Genomic DNA, 18,907 nt, shown 5'->3' with positions numbered 1-18,907 from the left:
GGCCACCCTTCCTGCAGCCCCCATTGGCCTGGAGTGGTGAACCGCGGCCAGTGGGAGCCGCAATCGGCCGAACCTGCGGACGTGGCAGGTAAACAAACCGGTCCGGCCCGCCAGGGGCTTTCCCTGAACAAGCGGCGGACCGGCTTTGAGAACCACTGAACTAGAGCATCTCTCTTAGAAAAAGCATCCAAACAGCAAAGTCAATGAAGGTTTTGCCTGTGTAAAGTATACAGGGTGAAAGTGCTGAAATAGTTACTGGACATAAGGAAAACCAAGCACAGCAGAAAGTGATGCAAGCAAAGATCACAAATAAAGGCAGAAGACCCTTTTATTTCGCATAGACAAAATGCAAAGTGTGTCTCATTAAATTATTAAAAAAAAAAAGCAAATTGATTTCCCCCCCTCCACTGACAGCACTCATCCTAATTAACAACAAAACAAAAAGATCGATCAAGGACCCATTTTCTAATTTAAAAAAAAGTGTGCAAACATGACAAAAGACTTTTTGATTTCCCAGATCAATGTCCCTGTTAAATTCAGAAATAGGGTGATTTGTTTTCCTTCTTTTTAATCTTGTGTGATGGAACTTCAGTTAAAATGTTTTATTTAGTCCCCATGCACTTTGTAGAAAATCAGTAAAAACACAAAAGCTTGTGAAGATCAGAAAACTGGACTTCTTTTACCCAAAAATTCAGATGTCCAGTCAGATGAAGCTCACACTCAGACAGAAAAAAAGCAGGAGAGTCTTTGCACTGTCTGTAGTTTGCATTTTTTTCAAATATTTTGGCAATCTTCTTTAATTATAAATATTGGAATTCAATAAAAAAGGTAGCTTTGATTGGTTTTTTTAATTGTAAGTATTTACAGCCACTGTCCAGCCATGCTCTTTTTGTTATACTAGGGTGTAAGATTTTGCGTAGGGATTGTTTCCTTTCAAGTGGCCCCGGGAGTCCAGCAGGGATTCTTGGGAGCTGCTCATTTTAGCTGCCTGTCCTAGCTCAGCCCCTTCTCGCTGAGGTAATGTTGCCACAGCACCAGGTTGCCATGACTGTACTTCTCTCGTGGAGGATGTTTCCATAGGTATCGGCTCCAGAACAGTGGGACGCTTCAGGGTTCGGCTTTTCTGAGGTTCCAAGCAGGCTTGGCCCAAACCCAGGTCTCTGCTAGTGCCTGAAACTCCTCGATTCAACAAAAAGTCCATTCTAAGATACGGTGGCAAATGCATGAGGTCACCTGTGAAGAAAAATATGAAGAGACACCTCTTAGTTATCTTCATGCAATTCAGTAAAACTGCCTATTTGGCTGATATAGACTCAAGCATTTAGGCAGCCATTTAACCTGATTTCAAACCAAGACTTCCCTGACCCCATCGGAATGTTCATAACACAAAGGCAACGAAGCTGGTCAAAATTTATTTTATTTTGTATGAAAAAAAATTGAAGGACTTTTTTCATAATTTATCGTTAAAGACCAAAAAATAATATTTTTTTTGGTTTTTGGTTGTCAAAAACTGGAAGGCTTTGACTACTGAACGTTGAAAAATATTGGTTTGGTTTTCAGTGACCCCTCCCCCCCCGAATTTTGACTAAAGGCTCCATCTAGCACAAAAATAATTAATTATACAACATTTGGATGAAATAACACTAGGTTACAAATTTAAACACCCCAAAGTTAAAATATAAAAAAGTGAGGGCCCTGATAGTAATCTCAGTGTGCCCTCTTTGCACAGCTTGTACATCTTATGACATCCATCACTGGTCCCCATCACAACACCATCTGAGTGGTAGAGAAGTTCTATCATCCCTATTGTACAGATGGGGAACTAAGGCACAGAGCTGAAATCTGTGGTAGCGCAGGGTATTGAATCTGGGTCTCCAGATTACTCAGGATAGTGATCAAGACACTACAGCATCCTTCTTTCTTTCCTTATGGTAGACGTTTAACTACACACACACTCACTTATTAGCGTACACATTAAAAGAGCAACACAGGGATAGAAAATACAACACATGAACAATTAACACTGTTCAGTTAGCATTACTATGAACCCTCACTTTTTTCATCTCCTGACTTTTGAGCATTTATAGTTGTAGCCAATAATGCTACACTGATGGGGCTAGAGGATTTATGATTGCACACATCCTCCCATCATTTTTTGCAGGCAAGGGGCTTCATACAGAGCTAGGGAACCCACTCCCACTCTTGAGTTGGAATACCCTCTTTGGAGCTGCTCTGTGGTCACTGTGCACCACGGGGGGAAGAAGATTTAGCGTATCCTTGTTCTTATGTATGCATCTGCCCATCTGCTAGCCCTGCTACACAAATCAGTTTAATTTAATCTAATATTGTCTTATTCTTTCATAGACTGACTCGCAAAAATTCAAGGACACCAGAAAAAAGAAGCAAATTTAAAGCATGTTTCCTTCCAAAAAGTTTTGATGTTGAAGATGTATCCATGGGTGATGATGGTGAGAAATACCTTCAGATCTGGGTTCTTGGTATAGCACGATAATGACAATTCATCAATTTTGGGCATCCATTCCCATCCACAGCCACATAACTGAAGATCTCTAACACTGCACCTCACAGGGTTCCAGAGTCTGGGCTCCAGCCGAAGCCCTAATGTCTACACCGTAATTAAACAGCTCCCTAGCCCAAGCCCCACAAGCCTGAATCAGCTGGCGCGGGCCAGCCACAGGTGTCTAACTGCGGTGTAGACATATCCTAAAAGGGGATGAGAGTTCTCAGAAGCTTATAGTTTTCTATTACAATGCAATAGCAACCGCTTCCAACATCCCATTCCAACTAGAATGGATTTAGATAAATTGGGGAGCAGCATTTTCACATGTCAAAGTACCCCTGTAAATGGAAATAATTCTCTTCAGGGTTATATGTAAAATGACACCCACATTTATAAAATGAATGCATGCCAAGTGTTTTAAGTAAAAGTCTTTTCTAGAGCAAACAATAGTACATAAACCTGAACTGTTGGAAATGGCAGAAATACAGGCTGGTCTGTGTCAGTATCATAAACAGCAGAGGACTTCTTGGTGCCCTGTTGCAGAGACAGTTTGATGCAGACACGGTGGCAAAAGGAGAACCCATGCATGGCATTAAGCAACAGGCTGCAACGTTTATTAAACTTTAACACAAGGGAGGGGAGCTACCCACCAATCATCCTTACTCTCCTATACCAGACATGGAGTTGGTTCCAGGACTCCTTACCATATGACCCATAACATGAGGTGGCTCTCCTCAACCTACCCCCCAGGACTCAGCTCTCTCTGAGTCCTAGCACCTTCCCCCTCTGTGAAGGGGCTAGAGGGTGCAGCAGGGTGGGGACCGCAGCCCGCAAAGGCCACAAGGTCTCACCCTATCACATGAGCCCAAGGCCCATCACCGAAATCGCAGGTCTTTTACTTCTGGGAACTGTTCATTTTATTCTCTTACCCACACTGGAAACTGGCCACAAGTTGAGACGGATAAACAACTCTACCCAAGTACCTCATGTAGGTAGTAAGCATGATCCTACTTAACCCACGGTGGCTTGAAAGTGCTGCGAGGAATGCAAAAATCTCACTGGTCCTCTGCCAAACAGCCCATGGGAGAAAAAAATCCTTCCTGACGCCCTAAACAGGTAACTGGCAACACCTGCGGCATCTGTCAGGCTGGGTTCCCATTCCTAATTCGGTGGGTAGGGTGGGCTGCTGGAATAGAGCCGAATAAGGCTCCACATGGCCCCTGAACTGGACTAAATTCTGGGAGGTGGGGAATGCTGGTCAACCAGCACCCCCTCCTTGAGCTGGCCAATGGGTGCCAAAGACGCCCATAGAAGGAGCTACATATTATGCCTTGGCAAGTTCCTCCCACCCTTGCTACTGGGACTGTCCTGGCCCTGTCAATTGATGCGGGAGGGTGGTATTTTTGACTAATCAAACTGAAAGTTGCCCAATACCTTAAAATAAAGCAGCTTCTTTACCTTGTCCTAAAAGTAAAGGCAATGTTATTGTTATCTAAAAGATAAATAGCTTCTAATCTATTCATGATTTAAAGTCACAGACAGAAAAATTGCTGAGAAGTTATATTTGGACAGAATCACAGTTTATTCCTGTGGATCTCCTGCAGGCACTGTCTGGCACCATATGTTTTATTCTAGTTACATTTCCAATACAGATGTACAGTACACTGTATTTAACCTCCACATAGTAGGATGTAGTGCAAGTCTCAGGATTCAGCTGACATACTGCAGCATCATTTATACAAGAACAGGAAAAATAGTGTGTGCCCATAATCATATGGTTACCACTCAGAAGATGAAAGGCAAATTGTCAAGGGCCTAATAATTACTACTTTACATTTCACTGATACCTCATCCCAAAGCAGTTTACATGTACATGAGTCACTTTAACTACTGCAGGACTGCAGCCACCACCAGGGTGAAGTGCACCATCACACAGCTACACTGCTCAGCTGGTAAGGACAGGAAGTGAACAACAGTGTATGCAACTGAAATGGGAGGAAGACTTATGGTAGATGGTACGTAAGTACCCATACAGGCCCTTGGGAGTCACACCTTTATGCTTGCAAACATTTTGAGGTTATTAGCCATCAGGACCTGGGTTTTATGTTGCATCGGAACAATGACACACTCAGCAGCACAGAGCCCTTTAACACCATGTTGGAACATTGGTTCCATACGATTCAGGGAACGAGCGCTACCTACTGTACTGAATCACCAATACCGTTTTGTGCAGCAACGGCCTTTTCCCTAGAGATCACTGTCATCATAGTAATGCTTTTAGCACGCTTAACTCCTACTACCCACAGTGCAGACGATATAGCTGTACCACTTCATTAAGAGTAGAATGGAACTGGTCATGTCTTAAATATGCCATACAAACTGGCCATTTATACCCTTTGCTGCTTGCACTGTATGTTCCCCACAATATACTTTATGTAACAGTAACAAGATCAGAGTGAAATCCAGATCTTATTGGCAGGCCCCAGCTCTCATATTAAATATGCATTTCAATCACTTACCACTTAGCTGCTTCCTGAGACTAGTGGATTAAACATGGATTGTAAAAAAGAAAAGTCTTTAACTTCATATAGCTTAGGATTTTACTTTCAAGGAGCCAGATAGAAAACAATATATATACACACATTTGAGAGCTTTCTGGACCATATGAAAGAAAAAGGGTTTCTCTAAATCCACTTCTGCTAGGAGAGTCTTTAATCTTTACAAACAATATGCAGTCATTTTTATAGTAATTTGCATATGAAGGAGTGCACAATTTTAACAGGATTGTATTAATACATCACAAAATAAGAAGTGCAACTAGATACAACCTAGATGGAGCTACTATAAGGTGGATGCATAATTGGTTGGACAATCATTCCCAGAGAGTAGTTATCAGTGGTTCACAGTCATGCTGGAAGGGCACAACAAGTGGGGTCCCACAGGGATCGGTTCTGGGTCCGGTTCTGTTCAATATCTTCATTAATGATTTAGATAATGGCATAGAGAGTACATTTATAAAGTTTGTGGATGATACCAAGCGGGGAGGGGTTGCAAGTGCTTTGGAGGATAGGATTAAACTTCAAAATGATCTGGACAAACTGGAGAAATGGTCTGAAGTAAATAGGATGAAATACAATAAGGACAAATGCAAAGTACTCCACTGAGGAAGGAACAATCAATTGCACACATACAAAATGGAAAATGACTGCCTAGGAAGGAGTACTGCGGAAAGGAGTACTGGGGGTCATAGTGGATCACAAGCTAAATATGAGTCTACAGTGTAACGCTTTTGCAAAAAAAGCAAACATCATTCTGGGTTCTATTAGCAGGAGTATTGTAAGCAAGACACGAGAAGTAATTCTTCCGCTCTACTCTGCACTGATTAGGCCTGATTGGAATATTGTGTCCAGTTCTGGGTGCCACATTTCAGAAAAGATGTGGACAAATTGGAGAAAGTCCAGAGAAGAGTAACAAAGAGTAACAAAGGAAGATTGAAAAAATTGGGTTTGTTTAGTCTGGAGAAGAGAAGACTGAGAGGGGACATGATAACAGTTTTCAAGTACATAAAAGGTTGTTACAAGGAGGAGGGAGAAAAATTGTTCTTCTTAACCTCTGAGGACAGGACAAGAAGCAATGGGCTTAAATTGCAGCAAGGGAGGTTTAGGTTGAACATCAGGAAAAACTTGCTACCTGTCAGGGTGGTTAAGCACTGGAATAAATTGCCTGGGGAGGTGGTAGAATCTCCATTATTGGGGATTTTTAAGAGCAGGTTGGACAAACACCTGTCAGGGATGGTCTAGATAATACTTAGGCCTACCTTGAGTGCAGGGGACTGCACTAGATGGCCTCTCGAGGTCCCTTCCAGTCCTACGATTCTCCAAAATCCCCTAACACAGTATGTAAAGTTATCTTGGATTTACCCTGAACACTAGCTATTTTGTGTGATGTGCATATTTTCATATTGTAATGAAGCAGCAGTTTTTGTAACAAGAAAGAAGCATCACTCCTTGCAACTTCTAAGATAAACAGATGATTAAAAGTGTTGAAAAAGAAAACTTTCAAGAATCTAACTCCCCCCCACCCCCCTCGCTAGGACTGGAGCCATATCACGGCATGAAAAAAGTCTTTGATTTGTTAGAACTAATATTTCTGACTGAAAAACAGTCTTTGAAGTATGACCACAGGGGTCCACTTTGGCTTCCTAGATCAAGGGTGAGGGTATTTTAAGAAGATTAAGAAGGATGGGAGAGCCATGGCTACAGAAATAACATGGCAAGCTTTCATTTCTCATATTTCCTGATACATTGGTCTATTTGTTTTTCAGTTTGTTCCTACCCTGCCAAAGTTGAATTCAGTTGAATGTTAAATTTTTCAGGCAAAGCATTATGAAGTTTTAAGATGGTTCATTGCCTTTGATGCTCTAATTACCTCTTTTCAGTGCTGTGTGCACCTTATTAGCAATGAAAGCAAACCTTTCAAATGCGTAAGCAGGGCAAAGGAATACGTTTAATAATTTATGCATTTAGGCTTAATTAGTACAAAAACCATTCAGAATCTATAGCTTTCTGAGGGGTTTAAAAATAAGAGATATACTGTCTGTGGAAAAATGGAGTATGTACATCAATAATAATCATCCATTCAAATATGAACCCTGCAATTTAATTGAGCATTGACTTTGTCCTTCCTTCTGAGTGGCAAAACCTCTACAGCAGTTGAAATAGTCCACACAGTACATGTTATGAAGTGATATCTTCTAAAAAATTTAAATAACCAAATACTGTGACTTCCCTACATGCATTTATCATTTACAATATCTTTTGCCCAGAAAAAGGATGTTTCCTTAGGCTGTGACTGCATTGCAAAAAAGGTGTGTTTTTACACTGAGAAAGCTAACTTGATGGAAAATCCTAGCTGAGATGGGTAATTGGTACCTTCATGCAGCTAAGGGAGGTCAGATCCAGGCTGGGGGACATAGCGCTGACCTTGACTGCCTACAATGAGATAAAAACTACTTATGCTTTTCCTCCACTAGGATTTTACAGTGAGATAGCTATTTTGATCCAAACCACCAATTAACTCAAACCCAAACCAAGCCCACATCTTTTTACCTGTGAAGACACCTAGCCTAAATATCCTTCAAACTTCAGACAGTTCCTCCATCTTTTTTTTAAACTGTTCCACACAAGCCAAGGATCTGAGCCACACTCATTATGGGAGTCTCGGTTCGGTATGCAGTATCTGTGTGGTGTGTCTAATGGATCGTGTTCGGTATGCAGTATCTGGATACCAGTTCGGTATGCAGTATCTGTGTGGTGTGTCTAATGGATCGTGACTTTGCCAAATCAAAACCAATTTTCACCTGAACACCCCAAAGTATTTCTCCTCAACGACGACCATTTTCATGACAAATTTCAACATTCTATCCCCACCTCTTGAGGTGTGAAAGGGGGTCAAACAAAGGGGGCAAGATTTTGAATAATCAAAAAGGGTTTTTGTTCTCAAATAAGGCTAAACAGTTTTCACTCAAACATTAAAAAAAATTCAGCTTGGCTGATCGCAGGCCTAGGAAACATCAGTTCAAAAGAGACATTTCAGAAAGTTACAAGTGGCTGAAAATTGGGTGTCAGGAAATTCTGACACCCAAGTACTCCTTTTCTTTTTTAGGATATTCTTAGATAGCCTAGCTGTAATACTTCTTACAATTGTTGCTGTCAGTATTTTGAAATAAGATCTTGCGCCCACATTGTCCATTTTCTGCTGCACTGAACCAATAGAGTTGTCTGTGTTGCATTACAATCATTTCCATAGCAACAGGCTATGGAGTTATAATAATCACAAGGAATAACTGGAGCTATGAGAAAGAAAAAGCCTCTTTCAAACACAAATCTCTTAGGGTTAGATAGTGCTCATGTTTTACTCAACTGAGCAGGGCAGTAAGAAGGATCAGCCTGTGCCTCCTAGCTTGGCCTACACAGATCTTGGGTTTGAGTCTGATGGAGAGCACATCTCTTGGTTTGTGAATGCTAGCCCCAGAGAATAAATGGGCAGGGAGAAACTTTGCTCCACTTCCTCCCCTTTTACTCACTGGCAGAGTAACTGGCCAGCCATGAGGGGGAAATAAGCTCTATCCTTTCAAGAGCTAAAGTTACTTATGCTCTTTCACAGAAGAAGGGGAACAGCTGTTCCTGGTAAGTAGAAATTACATCACCCCTTACTAAGAACTGAGTCTCAGGTACGTCCACACTGCAGTTGGGAGGTGTGATACCCTGCACAGACATACATGTGCTAGCTTTGCTTGAGCTAGCACCTAAAAAAAGCAGTGTGTCCCCAGTTGCATAGGCTAGCTGCCCAAGTACAATTCCATCTGACCCCTAGGGAACATAGTTGGGCAGCTAGCCTGAGACACCATTGCATCATCGTAGTCACCCTGCTATTTTTAACGTGCGAGCTTGAGCAGAGCTAGTGTGAAACTGTCTACCTGTACTGGGAATTACACCTCCCAGCTGCTGCATGGACTTACTCACAGGCTCAATTTAGCCCTTAAAGAAAAGGAAAAGGAAAAAGATTAGAAAAATATTAGCCAAATATGTTTTAAATGTTCGCTTTTTTCACGACTGCTCCAGTGTGCAAGTCCCTCTAAGCGATTTATTTTCATCGGTTTGGAAATGAAACAAAATGCTGTGTTAAAACAGGGAATGAACACAGCCAGGGTGTTTTTAATTAATATACTAATATGGAAAACTGAACAGAGGGCAGAGTGTTCAAACAGGACTCCACTGTGTGCTGAAGACTAGTTGAAAGGGAACTGAAATTTCCCCATGCAAATTAGTGACTGCGCAACTGAACAGAGCCCTCAGCTAGCTCTCAAGCAAATGGAGCCTTCCAGTAGCAATGGGCTATGGAAACCTACATTCTTTTGGGCACTTCAGAGCACATGGGGTGACCTCTAGACCCTCTAACAAAACAGGCAGGGTGACTGAACACCAGGTGAAACAATCTTTCAACTTTAATAGGAAGCTTTTCAGAACACGTGCTTTGCAGCAGCCTCAGAGCTTGCTCTGGTTGCTGAATCCCTTAGGTTAGCCTAAGCCAGAAGAGGAAGTGTAACCGCATGCTTTATACCACAGCATTTGACTTTCTTTCTCCAGGGGAGGGAAAGAGAACCAGTGGGGAGGAGACATCTTAGTTGGATGGTCTGTGCAGACAGCCAGGCAGGGTACCTCAATTAGAAAAACCCAGAAACTTTGAGAACAGGTTGTGGTAGTTACTAGGCATGCTCAATAACCGTTCTGAGGCTGTATAGGAAATTTTCATTGAGGGACGCTTACCTGGCAGGTTATACCCTAGTAGCCCTCTGAGAGTGGAGCCAATCATAGATGGGGGTAAAGAAGGTTATAAGTAGAGGCATTAAAAACAGCCTTCTGGACTCAGTGACTGATCAGCACAGGACCAAGAAATGTGATTGCTGTGAGGGCTGAGTCCCAGTCCCTGTACTACTTTGGATACAGACTTCTGTTGCACCAGCAACTGTGAGGACCAGTCAGCTATTAACCCAAGGGCTGCGATGCCACTAGCTGTGGCGATCCCCAGACTGTTTGTTTGCTGACAGGGCTCTGAAGTGCTCGAAAGGACTGAGGTGCTGCCAATCTCCTCCAGCTCTGAAGACTACAGATGACACACGCTATATACTATGGTCACACTATAAAGACTGAGAAATCATCTCAGAAAGGAGATCAGAGGGGAATGTGTCTTGGTGTGTGTGCTGAAGTACAGCAAGTGTTATGTCGAAATCTTGTATGTGAACCTTTGTAACAGAAACAAAGGGGGATAATACTTAGTCCTGTCAGGGGTGCAGGGGACTGGGCTAGATGACCTCTCGAGCTCCCTTCCAGTCCTATGATTCTATGAGTCTAGGAAAAGTCTGTGTAAGGAACACCAATAGATTTACTGTCTAATAGCTTTTGTTTAAAAGTTATTCATAGTATTCCCAATACCATTTACAATGTTTGATACTATTAATAATGTGTTTTGTGTGCATTAAATATTTGTGTATGGTATAGCTCTCTGAAATTGACTGGGACCTATTAACATCTATTTACTAAGGTTTTACCTACAACAGCCCTGAGGTTTAACTTGGTGTATTGCTTTTCAAAAAGTCCTGAAAAGACAAAATGCTGGCCTGTGCTCCAGCAAAGAGTTAAGTTCAGGTGCAAGAAGGAGGAGAGTGCATGGTTATAAAAACTATTGGCTGAGTTATGCCCTGCCTCCCTTATTACAGAAGGACTGGACCTAGCCTATTTACTCCTTTTTCTACCCCAAGGTAGCTAATACCTCACAGACACACTAATAGAGAGATAGAACTATTATCTAACCTGAGTTGGAAAGTGTTCGTCAAAGAAGGAGGGGCTCTATTATTGACTACCCATGTAGCAGGGAGCAAAAAGGAAGTGGAAGTGTACTCGTTCTCTGATTGGCTAGGAACCTAGTTGTGAAAGCACTCACTAGTTCTCAGCTTGGTTTGAATGCTTTCAACTAGAGCTCAAACGCCACTGAAAACACCTCAAAGGGCTCAACTTTTGGCATATTTAAATGAGTTAAAGGGTTAATTTTGAATGGGATGAATTTTTGATGCATTTTAGTAGTTTGCTAACTTGCAGCTGTGTGTGGGGAGGGATAGCTCAGTGGTTTGAGGATTGGCCTGCTAAACCCAGGGTTGTGAGTTCAATCGTTGAGGGGGCCATTTAGGGATCTGGGGCAAAAATTGGGGATTGGTCCCCCTTTGAACAGGCGGTTGGACTAGATGACCTCCTGAGGTCCCTTCCAAACCTGATCTTCTATGATTCTTTTTTCATATGGGTAACCACTATGGCATTAGAGCCCATGCCATTCCATATTTAGAGTTTCTCACAGAGATGGAGATAGAGGTTTTAATAGTTCACAGATGGTACTAAAAAAACAAAAACAAAAACAAAAATAACCCCAAGATGAAAACACGGACATATGCCCATAAGCACATAATGCAAAAGAAGTAAAATCTCCCTGATACACTCTGCTAGTGAGGGACTCATTTGGAGATATCCAGAACTTCCCTGTAATATTTATTATATCTAGACTGGGATATTAAAACTTCTTTAGTTCCCCTCATGTTTGCACTTTATACTTGGGAGAGGAATTGTTTTTATGAAATCTCTGCAGAGCTATATATCTGTGCACTCCTATATACTTAACTGCTTCTTGCAAGCTGCTGATGTTTGCATGTTCACAAAAGCTTTTCCCCCTAGTTTTTTGAATAATTAGCAGTTAAGTTTCACACAATGAAACAAACCCACCTGCTGTTGACTCCGTTCATCATCGTTCAGCTACTTGTTGTTTATAATCCAAATATCCACCGGGGGTTGAGTTTTGTGGCCAGAACCTCGATTTGTGTAAACTGGCATAGCTATATATCAACTGATTTATACTTGCTGAGGACCTGGCCCACAGTGATCAAAAATGAAAATTCCCTCTAATATGGAACACTTTAAAAGAATGTAATTCACTCAGATACTTAGGCTTAAGCCTTCTAATTCCTAAACCAGGTTCTTAATCAATGAGTGTCTTAAACAAAACCACTACCATATAATTGAACTGAGAACATACATCTGTATTAAATCAATGAAACATACTTAAACAGTGCACCTATTAATTGAATACTAGGAGGCATAGACATTATACCTCTGTCTCGTTTGAAGCCTCTAATAAAACAGTAAATGAAGTACATTTCTTCTTCTTACTATTGCAAGCAGAAGTAGGACTGATTTACGGCACTAGGCTTTAAAAACTTGTCAGTTGCCTCATACTTAAGTAAGCACTTGTATTTAGACAATCTTAGCACAACATCTTCAGTATCCAAGGTATTTGCTACAGTAGAAAACACAAGGGAACACTGCAAAATCTTTGAAGTAATTTTAGTTATATGGATCAGGCAAAACTGGCACATCTTTAAGGGCTGCCACTGTACTGCTGGTGCTGGAACTGAGAATGAATTAACTCCCGATACCATAATGGAAGTACAGTATCCTTCGGATCACACAGCTGGTGGGTGGGAGTCCAGTTTTTGACAATACCAGCATGGCTGCAGATCTGAGGCTTTTCTAGTTCAATATGAATCATAGAATCTCAGGGTTGGAAGGAACCTCAGGAGGCCATCTAGTCCAATCCCCTGCTCAAAGCAATGCAGCAGCAAGGCTGTAAAAACTTGTAAAAAGGACCTCTCTAGGTGAATCAACATCTTTGGCTCATCAGCGAAGCTGCTTCATGTTTTTAAGGGCACTTAGAAACAGTGATCTCCAGTCCACTGGAGGAGACAGAGAAAACATACTAACGTCATCACTCAGTTATGCATGGTTAGTAACACCAGTGTTTAACACTAGTTTGCTGCTGACTGGAAGCACCGAATGAAAATTCTTTAAATATGCACAATCTCATAGAGTTGCCACTTTCTAGAACATGGTACACCTCACAGTATATTCCTGGGATATTTTAGGATATTCAACTGGCAAATATAACCTGATTCAAAGCCCAATGAGGTCAATGAGAGTTATTCTATTGATTTCAATAGGCTTTGAATCAGGCCCTGCTGCTGAAATCCATGGTTAAATCTGACATAAACCTTGTCTGCACACAAAATACAGGTTGACAGTCACATTGCTCACGGGTGTGAAAAATCCACACCCCGAGCAACACAGTTATGCCACCCCAACCCTTAATGTAGATGCAGCTAGGTTGATGGAAGAATGCTTTAATTAACCTAGCTACTATTGCTTGGGGAGGTAGTGTTCCTACACTAACAGAAAAACCCATTCCTTCAGTGTAGGCTGCGTCTACACGATTTGATTATGTCAGTGTAGACATGGCCTTAGAAACCCTATGAAAAGAAGCTCAAAGTTAGGCTGTAGTTTCAATCTCTACTAATAACAAGAGTAGGAAGATTTGGAAGCCACAAAAACTCAGAATCAAAGACTGCTGCTGATATATAACATCCCTGAAGTGATGCTCAGAGCATAGTTACTGTAACTGGGTCTCCTTATGCCCACCAGTGGAAATAATTTGAGTGGTGCTGACAAGGTGCATTGTGTAATTCTTGCTAATTTATCAACTGGGGCCAGAAATCCAGATTTATTACTTAAATTAAGAACTTGCTAGCTGCTGACACCAAAGGTTGAACAACATAAAAATACGTATATATCAGGGATCGGCAACAGGCGGCACGCGAGCCGATTTTTACTGGTACGCTGCTGCCAGCCAGGGTCCCGGCCACCGGCCCCGGTCAGCCTGCTGCCTGCCTGGGTGAATGGAACTGCAGGCCGGCAGTGGGCTGAGTGGGGCCGGTGGCCGGGACCCTGGCTGGCAGGAGCCGGCGGACGGAACCCCCGACCGGCAGCTGGCTGAGCCGCTCAGCCCACCGCTGGTCTGGCGTTCTGTCTGCCACCCCGCTCAGCCTGCTGACGGTCTGGGGTTCCGGCCGCCAGCCCCTTGCCAGCCGGGGTCCCAGCCATCGGCCCCGCTCAGCCTGCTGCTGGCCTGGGATACCGGCAGCCAGCCCAGGGCTCTGCTCCTGGCCTGGGCTCAGCGCTCTGCAGCCCTTATCAAAAATTATACTACAATTAGCTTAAAAACTTGAAAACTTAAAAACTTTGTATATTACAGTAATCGTTAAAAATGTATAATGTTAATAAATACATAGGATTGATGAAACAAAGTAGTTGTACTTATGTGCCTGTGCTTAATTTGTGTTTTCGATGATTTACTTTCTGAAAAAATCTCACATGTCTCGCACCCCAAGAAAGGACATCTCGCACCCCAGGGGGTGCATGCACCCCAGATTAAGAACCACGGCACTAAGCTGATAAGATCTGCATTTTAATTTAATTTTAAATGAAGCTTCTTAAACATTTTAAAAACCTTGTTTACTTTACATACAACAATAGCTTAGTTATATAATATAGACTTATAGAGAGAGACCTTCTAAAAATGTTAAAATGTATTACTTGCATGCAAAACCTTAAATTAGAGTGAATAAATGAAGACTCGGCACACCACTTCCGAAAGGTAGCTGACCCCTGGTATATATTAAATGTCACTATCTAAAGAAGCCTTCACACTGAGAAAAACGGCAGTTATGATAAGGATATGCTGTTAAATTGATTACCTGCACATACAATGACACTTGTTAGCTTGCACATTATGGTCTGACAAGAGCATGATCATGTTCTTGCAGGTAACAACAAACTATCACTTCCAGCTGCCAACATTTTAGATCTGTTGTAAATCTAAAATTGTAATAAGGTCCCATGGCATAATGGAAAGAAACAGAACCTCGGGTATGGGTTAATTGTAACAGGGACACCTGTAACTGACCACAGCATCTTATGGCACAGCTGGATCATTTACTGTTTCTATGGAAATAATTGTTTCTGGTTACTCTGGGGCGGCCTTAACGTGGCATATAAAAATTACACAGCATCTCACAAAACCAGCAAGATGAAATGTTTCACTCATTATACGTTAAAACGGTGCTTCTTAGGTCAATTTAGGTCCAAAATTAAGGTTTCGTAAAACCAAGTTTTTAAAAAATATCAGATTAATAGAATTGTTTTCACAAACTATTATTTTCATTAAAATAAAACCAATATTTTTTATTTGGATTTGAACATTCCCTTGTAGTAGTGTTTGCAATCTAAACATTTCAGCAATGGGCTAGAGCATCGACTGAAAACAAACTATAAATGTAACCCCTGCTTTAAGTGCAAAACTCTGCCTTCACTATGGAGTTGCATCCATTACCTCCATGGTATATAAAACACTGGGCTGTTTAATTTTATTTACAGCTGAGAGATATAGAAAGAAAGTAAACAAACAGAATTAGTAATGAAAAGTAAAGATTTTATAAATATTTCATTTTTAATAATTTAAGTTGTTGCTAATAAAGAAGGACATTTGTGTTCTTTTATGCATAAACATTATATATAAAAACATGGGATTTTTTAACCTGACAGAACATGAAAGAGAAAACAAACTACACTGTAAACCAAAGCAGTCTAGAATAAGTACTTGTGAAAAACCCATTATAAACTTTCAAATGAAAAAAATAAAAATGAAGCATCATTTGAGAACAAGATGAAAACCGTTCACAATTCTGCTGTTTGACACTGTTATTGAAATCTGTGAGGAACTGGGCTCTCATTCTGTTTTCTTCTCACAAAAGGGTGGGATAAAGTTACCTTACATGAACTTTACTGATTCATATATAGTAGCTGCAGAAGCAATCTCCAACTCTTTTACACCCATTGAATTAAATATAATGATCAGGTCTATCACACTCCGTTTAAACTGAAATTTTCCACACTAAAGCTGGCTGGAAAAGAGGATTGGATCAACACAGCTGCAAGATTTAAGCATTAAAATTACTTCAATATAGTTTCCAGTTTGATACAAAACCAGTAGAGTCACTGATCTAATACTGTTCTAGTTCAATATTAATGCAGCAGCCAGGTTATACAAATTGTAAAAATGAACCTCACTCTGTAAACCAATTAAGGAAATGACACAAGCCAGTGATTTAAACTCCGTAATGAGTCCCTATTAAATGTGGAATTAAGTGGTTTGCAGAACATTAGCTTGTCAAGGCTCAAAGATAGCTAAACCCCTGATATCTCAAAAAAGAAAAGCTGAGAGAAGATGATGAACATTTCTTTTCATCACTGATATGCTGCCCCTGTGACAAGATGCAGACTGCATGGATCTGAATTTTGCTAAGGTGCTCCCAGTTTACCAACAGCACAATAAAACATAAATGCTTATCCCAAGCATAGAGAAAAACATCATAAAATAAGATGTTAGATGCCATTCCTGCAAAGTTGATCCAAGGCAGTAACTTCGGAATCAGGAGATGTGTAAGGGTTCTGCCACATAGTACATATTAAGAGACTTGTTGGGTGAAGATTAAAAAAACATAGTAAAAATCTATGCACAAACATTCCACCTGCTCCATTATTTTCCTGCCTGCTTTGATTAGCTTACTCAACTAGTTTTCTCAGCATTGGTCCCAGGTCCATTTAACTCTTTTACGGAGTCAAGTTGATGATTTGAATCAGTCTTGGAACTGCTTCTAGCAAACAAAACCTTGACTGAAAATATTCTCTATTGCATTTTAAGCCACATGATGCAAATATTCAACTGAAAAAGCATCCCCCTCCATCTGGTCACCCCATCTCAAAAAGCATATACTAGAACTGGAAAAGTTACAGAGAAGGGCAACAAAAGTGATTAGTGGCATGGAACAGCTTCCTCATGAAGAGAGATTAAAAAGACTGGGACTGTTCAGTTTAGAAAAGAGAAAAGGGGGATAGGATAGAGGTCTATAAAACCATGACTGGTGTGGAGAAAGTGAATAGGGAAGTGTTATTTACCCCTTCACATAACACATGAACCAGTGGTCAGCCAACGAAATTAATAGGCAGCAGGTTTAAAATAAACATAAGGAAGTACTTCTTCATGCGACACACAGTCAACCTGTGGAACTCATTGCCAGGGGATGTTGTGAAAGCTAAAAGTATAACTGGGTTCAAAAAGGAATTAGATAAATTCATGGAGGATGGGTCCATCAATGGCTATTGGCCAAGATGGTCAGGGATGCAATCCCATGCTCCAGGTGTCCCTATACCTCTGAAGCTGGAACTGGACAACAGAGGATGGATCACTAGATAATTGTCCTGGTCTGTTCATTCCCTCTGAAGCATCTGGCACCAGTCACTGTTGGAAGACAGGATACTAGGCTAGACTGACCATTGATCTGACACAGTATGGACATTCTTATGTTCTTATATCATCCATTTCACTTTTTAGTCAGAATCCTGGGACCGCTGCTGAATGTCCTCTTGCAACATTTGTGCAGATTGAAGAGCATAGAATTAGTACTGCAAATCCAAGGATATTAAACAAGCACTGTGAAGAACTGGGTAGTGCTCCCTAGGATATCTCTAGCAGCTACTGAATCTTGACGGTAACTGGAGAGGGAATCCAGGTCCCTTCACAAAATAGAAAGGATGGGCCTGATTCTCCATTGCCTTACACCTCATGCAGGCATTCACATTTCTGCAAATTGGGTGACTAATACTTTTCTCTCACTTAGCCCAAGTGTGGGTGATTATCAGGTATAAGGCAATGGAGAATTTGGCCCAATTTTTGATGAAAAATGGAGTGACCATATAAGTGCAAATTTTTCACAGAGTTAAAAAAAGCAGAAAGAAACCCAATGATATTCCAACCAGTTTAATCAACTCTATAGACTTGTCACAATAAAGGGTAATCTCAAATCACACAACCTGCAACTACACGATTTATCAAACAGCATACAGCTTTTCAGTTTAGATGTGAACTTGAACCAAAACTCCAGATTCAAACACCCTGAATCTTTAAGGAAATTCAGTTTTGGTTCTGGAGCCAGACTTTGTGGCTTGGTCTCACCTCTAGTTTCAACCAGTGCTGAAATACAAGAGAGAGAAAAAAAGGGGACATAAAACATTCATTTTCTCAGGTCAATGCTATTCTGGAGTCAAGCCTCACAGTAATTAATAAATCTCCAATGGCTGAGTTCATATCAGGTTCAGGTACTGCTGCCAGCCACTTTTCAGCAGAAATTGAGTTTCAAAATAGATTTCCCCTCCATGGTGCACTCTAATCTTTGCCAGGTAGAAAACTGAACCCCCAGCTTCAGCATCATTGAATTCATCACATACCCGTTCACATCTCTTTTGCCTGAGTTGCAGGGCTAATGTTTGAAAAGAAAGAATGAACCCTTTGAACTTTATTACTGCATACTTCATTTCCCACCCCCACCCCCATTGCGCTGAGTAGCTTATTTTTATCCATACTGTATGAGTCTGGAAAATAAGATTTGTGCCCAGGCCACTCTCTTAACTTTCACCTCCTGCTTGGGATCATAAAGCAGCACTCCACATGCTGCAATTAATCTTCAACATCTGCTTGAGGGGCTTTATGAGCAATTATTTCATAGAAGTGATTGCATTCTGCATCTCATGGGCTTGTCTTCACTTAGAAATTTTGCTGCTTTAACTATGCTGCTATACTTAATGTGGCAAAATCCCCTGGCGTAGATGCAGTTATATTGGTATAGCTTATTGTGGTTTGGTAAGTGGAAGAAGATATACTGGTATAAGATACCTTTATACTAGTATAATTGCATCTTCACTGGGTCTTTTACTGGCAAAGTTATGTTTCCAAAACAATCATATTGCTAACTAATATCGTTATGCCAGAGTAGACTAGACCTCAGTCTTCTGGTAGGCATGGCTAGCATTGAATAAATTAGAAACTAAAGACCTT

General features: G+C 41.1%; 1 protein-coding gene across 1 annotated transcript in view; it reads right to left on the bottom strand.

Annotated features, from left to right (window-relative positions):
- Positions 1–361: 361 nt before the first annotated feature.
- DSCAM (DS cell adhesion molecule) overlaps positions 362–18,907 on the bottom strand; it is a 607,252-nt gene continuing 588,706 nt past the window's right edge. Inside the window, exon 33 of the mRNA XM_074969783.1 lies at positions 362–1,233. Coding sequence (XP_074825884.1) covers positions 893–1,233 — 341 coding nt within the window. The 3' untranslated portion in view covers positions 362–892. The remainder of the gene's footprint in view (positions 1,234–18,907) is intronic.

Source organism: Natator depressus, chromosome 1, assembly GCF_965152275.1.
Source record: "Natator depressus isolate rNatDep1 chromosome 1, rNatDep2.hap1, whole genome shotgun sequence".
Lineage (NCBI taxonomy): Eukaryota > Metazoa > Chordata > Testudines > Cheloniidae > Natator > Natator depressus.
Note: the sequence above shows the minus strand (reverse complement) of the source record. Positions and strands in the feature narration are given on the sequence as shown.